Below are 5497 nucleotides of genomic sequence, written 5' to 3'. Positions count from 1 at the left end.
GCTATTCAAGAGTTTTCAGCAGATTGGTGAGGAGTTTTATTCATTATGCGACCCGATGTGTATCATCTGTTCACCTGTTCTAATTACGTTAATTGTATGGGGGTGGAGTGTTAATCAGTTTGTGGTATGGCAGTTGAATAGCTGGGTGAGGCACGAGCATGTGGCTTGTAAGCTTCGCACAAAGACGGCCGCGAGCCGATGCTTATCTGAGAAAGTTCATTATTGATTGGAAATAGCTGAACAACGTGTTAATTAGTGAGAGAACCAAAGACTCCACCACACGTGCACATTATGTAAGAGAGAAGCTAACACAGGTACATGGGCCTCCTTTACGGATTCGGTACAATCCATTTTGCCAAATCAGCCGATACTACATACTCGCAGTGATTAACCTTGTTCCGGAAGGAACTGTTTGTTTTAGAAACTGGTTGAACAGCAGTTCAGTTTCGAATTTGACTCGAATAATCATACAACGACTTTATTTCCGTGTTGGCACTAGGAACTGCCACGCGTCCACGACTACATTTTCCTCAAGGTGGTTAATAATTTGCAACCTTTTGAGCAAAGTTCTGCAACACACCTGTGTCAGGGTGCGCCCAGACGTAAGAATAAGTACATGTGCAGAGAGTGACGCATCCTCAAGGTCATCATCGGTTCGACACGTCTGAAAAGTAGGTGAGTTGGCGGCTCTCACCAGACGGCTTAGCAACACACGACCAGCGTAGTGGGCCTGAGAATGTTCACGACCGGACCACCAGCCTTGGCTGCACGAAGCGAACAAGTGATCGACCACATTTGGCTAAGTAGTCATCCTATATATTTACGCAGACGCTCTGTACGTTTTGTCCTGGCAATACAGCCGTGTCCCCAGTTCGCTGTCTTCTCCCTATCGCGTAGTCTGGCAGGCTCAGTGCAGGCGTAACCAATAGCTCGGCCACCGCACAATACAACAACCTGGAAGCACACCTTACTCGCATCAAGAGCACACTCGTGTAATCTCTTACGGTAAATATGACGTAGCGTTTTCTGGATTTCAGGAATGAATTCTAGCAGCCTCACAGGTATTGCAAAGTGTTTGTCATAGGAGGGAGTCGTTCAGCTGTAACACCCTTCCGGTACCTGGCTGCTATGCCGAGCGCGAGGGCTGGGATATTGCCAGGTTGCCCAAGTCTAGACAGGGGAAGTCAAGAGGCAGAGGTCGGGTTCGAACCACGGACTTTCCGGTCAGTAAATTCACGCTCTAACCACTTGGACCATCTCGCTCCGGAGGGAGTTGAGCCTTTCCATTTAGATTTCGTCTTTTATAGGCAGTCTATGCTGAAAAAAGTCATTAAACAACTGTACCATCCATATTTGGGATTTCCACCTGCGAGCATACCACGAAAACCCACGGATATTAACGTTCGTGTGGTTTGAACGCGTAGGCATTCACCTACAAGTGCATGATCAACAATAACTGCTCGTGTACTCCAGAGTTGCGCTCAGTTTCACTTGCTGAGACACGAATGATGTCTAGCCAAACACGGTGTGCTGCCAGGAGAAAAGTAGGTTTACCTCGTGGAGTCTTACTCTATCGTCACTTGTCCATATGTTAAATACGTACTATTGAACTGGTTGGAAGGCTGCCTACAGAACACAACGAAATTTAACCCGTATTACAGTTCGAAATGTGAAGTCCGATCACGTGCAAATGAAAAATGCACAGCTGAGGAATGACATGAGCCATCGCCTACTCTACGGGGGCCATAAGCCTTGGCTGCACGAAGCGAACAAGTGATCGACCACATTTGGCTAAGTAGTCATCCTATATATTTACGCAGACGCTCTGTACGTTTTGTCCTGGCAATACAGCCGTGTCCCCAGTTCGCTGTCTTCTCCCTATCGCGTAGTCTGGCAGGCTCAGTGCAGGCGTAACCAATAGCTCGGCCACCGCACAATACAACAACCTGGAAGCACACCTTACTCGCATCAAGAGCACACTCGTGTAATCTCTTACGGTAAATATGACGTAGCGTTTTCTGGATTTCAGGAATGAATTCTAGCAGCCTCACAGGTATTGCAAAGTGTTTGTCATAGGAGGGAGTCGTTCAGCTGTAACACCCTTCCGGTACCTGGCTGCTATGCCGAGCGCGAGGGCTGGGATATTGCCAGGTTGCCCAAGTCTAGACAGGGGAAGTCAAGAGGCAGAGGTCGGGTTCGAACCACGGACTTTCCGGTCAGTAAATTCACGCTCTAACCACTTGGACCATCTCGCTCCGGAGGGAGTTGAGCCTTTCCATTTAGATTTCGTCTTTTATAGGCAGTCTATGCTGAAAAAAGTCATTAAACAACTGTACCATCCTTATTTGGGATTTCCACCTGCGAGCATACCACGAAAACCCACGGATATTAACGTTCGTGTGGTTTGAACGCGTAGGCATTCACCTACAAGTGCATGATCAACAATAACTGCTCGTGTACTCCAGAGTTGCGCTCAGTTTCACTTGCTGAGACACGAACGATGTCTAGCCAAACACGGTGTGCTGCCAGGAGAAAAGTAGGTTTACCTCGTGGAGTCTTACTCTATCGTCACTTGTCCATATGTTAAATACGTACTATTGAACTGGTTGGAAGGCTGCCTACAGAACACAACGAAATTTAACCCGTATTACAGTTCGAAATGTGAAGTCCGATCACGTGCAAATGAAAAATGCACAGCTGAGGAATGACATGAGCCATCGCCTACTCTACGGGGGCCATAACAGCTGAGCCACCAAGGATACCTACTCGAAGACACACCAAACTTTACGCCGGGATCACTGCATTTATGCCCCATGGGATAACAGTTTATATCTTCCTTATACATTAGTGATCCCTGTGTGTGGTTTCCACACACACACACACACACACATGCACCTTTAAGGTACTGACCGATGGAGGTGCACCGTGAAGAACGTCCTCGGTAATTCCTTCTTTTGAGCATTTGTCTGGGAACTGGAAATTCGTCAGTTCATCTGCTCCCTGTACCATGTCTTTTATTGCCAACGATAGGTGTGTTCGAAATTGTTGTGGACCACAGTCTCCCTAATGCCATTTTTTACCCTGAACTCCAGTCTGAATAGCCGCCTGATCGCCTGGTGCACTTGACCAAACCAGAGAAAGTCAACAAAAGTGTGAGCCAGCTGCTCTATTGATCACTGTGGCGTACAAGCGGTCCAAAGTGATACTAAGAATACAAATCATCTGTCAAGGGTGAGTGAAAAACAAACAATGAAATCTGTCTCAACGAAAAAAACGGTTATTTCATTAGCAGCTATGTGGTTCCGTTACGTTCGGAGCTGGTTCTCCTTACAGAACTGCCAAACCCGATCCAACTTCACTTTCGAAGGTACAAACATCTCAAGTCTATGTCCGTCCTCAATTTAGACTCTTAGTTCCAGAACATCCCATCAAATCCATGTGTAATCTAATGTCAGTTTCTCAAGATCCTCGTACTGAAATGGCGCCTGAATAGAACCTCAGTGGATACCTTCTGCACATCACATCTTCGATCATATGAAAAAGAAAAAAAGGAAGATTACCGCTATAAATTGTACCAGGAGTTTTAGACAGCTACGCTCATCTGCATATCGGTTTTGTCTTCAAGTGGTATCCCCACTGAATCCCGTTTCTTTGACGTTCTTCAACCAGTCCACTTCATGTTGCATTGGGTACGACACTCATGAGTTTAACTAACACGTAGCACGGTGTATATATCGATATAATGGACCAGCATTTGGGTGTCCTCCACAGAGTAACAATGGAGGTCGTAGAGGGCTTCGACTAGTTCAGAGAATGTATCAGATCTGATCAAATTATGTGTCCGACGAGGTGATTGGCCGAAAATCGAAGGCCTTCTTTTGTACTACGGTGGTATTCCACCGTTGATCAGGCTTGAATTTCTTTGTGTGGCCGAAACAGCTGACACAAAACAGCACACTGTCTGCAGAGAATGAAAGCCTTAATCACAAATGACTACAATGCGTGACCAACCTTCGAGATGGGATGACAAATATCTAACCGGGGAATGAAATTTCCATCACGACATCACCATCGACAGCTACAAGAGTACTGGCATTATGATGATGACGGGGAAGATGTTGATGGAAATAATGCTGATGATGGTGATGACGAGGACTGAAATGGCGGTGATGATATTGAGGAATTTTTGTTGGTGTTCATGATGATGACGATGACGTTTATGGAGCTGACTGCGATGAGGATGTCAAAGGCGATGATAATGGCAACAAAATTGAAAATAATGCTTGACTGAAAAAAATATCGTTCTAACATCGAAACAGTACAAGCAGTGTTTGTGGAACTAGATTTATTTCAGTCAACTTGTGCACTCGGAGGTCCCCCCACGGGAATCAAATTGACGGCATAGCAATTCAAGGAATCGAATGTCTCATGTCCCAGGGTGACCGGGTGCAACATGAATCACGAAATCAAAAACGCAGAAAAAACGCCAAAAACGGAACATGCAGGCACAACTTGTGGAGAGGAATTGGTTGTTTCGGTCTCCGACTTGAAAATTCATGCATCCACTCACGATATTTCGGCATCAATTATGTGTGAAATGTGTGGTATAATTTTGAAGCACCTCCTAAAGCAACTTTGGAATAACAGAGATGATCACGCGTCCGACGGAGCAGAGAGTGGACAAAGTCACAGTGTGCTGAATCTGGAAAAGCGTTCAGAGATACGTACGCTTTAGAACGACATACGCGTTGCCATTCGGCCGAAGAGAACTGCTTGTGTTCAACCTGTGGTCAGGTGTTTCCAAATAGTGGAGCTCTACAGAAAGACAATTTCCTACATCACGACAAAGCACCAATGGAACAAGTAACGAAGCACGAATGCGCTGTTTGTAAGCGTTGGTCTGAAGGCACTCGTAATTTGAAACGTCACTCCGTTGTTCACACAAAACAGCGGCCTTTCGTGTGTGTTTTGTGTGCCAAGGCATATTCGCAGTTTGGGGCGCTTCAGTTACATCAAAGTATGGATCACCACATGCAGGCAAGGTCTACTGCCATCGTAATCCACGTTACCGGAGATGATGGTCCGAACGGAAATTGAACGCCTCGCTTCTATTGCGATTAAGCTGAAAACAAACCCAAACAATGAACGTGATTTCAACATCGTTGTGAACATATTCACTGCGATATTCACCGAATGGTTTGTGGTAAGATTTAGTCGATCTCCCACGCGAGTCTTCTTGCAGACACAAATTCGCCGCACACATTTGAAATCTTTCAAAGGTTACTTACAACACGCAAACGGGAGCGAGATTTATCATGTCATTACGCGATATACACTGTAATTTGAAGGAAAATGGCGGAAAACCCTCGCATTTGATGGGTAATGACAGGTACAACTCGTCCAAATGGCTTGCATTCATTTCAACTTTCTTCCCACAGCGAACGGGGTCTCGTATGGCCTTTAGAAATGTTGCAATATCATCACTGTACTATCCTGT

The 5497-nt window shown here is 45.7% G+C and overlaps 1 protein-coding gene across 1 annotated transcript; it reads left to right on the top strand.

Moving 5' to 3' along the window:
* Positions 1 to 4453: 4453 nt before the first annotated feature.
* Positions 4454 to 5097, top strand: T265_11003 (hypothetical protein; the record flags this gene model as incomplete). Its single annotated transcript, XM_009177539.1, is given in 2 exon segments — positions 4454 to 4724; positions 4736 to 5097. 2 exon segments carry the CDS (start codon positions 4454 to 4456, stop codon positions 5095 to 5097), a joined length of 633 nt encoding a protein of 210 aa, XP_009175803.1.
* Positions 5098 to 5497: the final 400 nt, after the last annotated feature.

This window comes from Opisthorchis viverrini, assembly GCF_000715545.1.
Source record: "Opisthorchis viverrini unplaced genomic scaffold opera_v5_432, whole genome shotgun sequence".
NCBI classification, from domain to species: domain Eukaryota; kingdom Metazoa; phylum Platyhelminthes; class Trematoda; order Opisthorchiida; family Opisthorchiidae; genus Opisthorchis; species Opisthorchis viverrini.
This window is presented reverse-complemented; position numbering and strand designations above follow the sequence as displayed.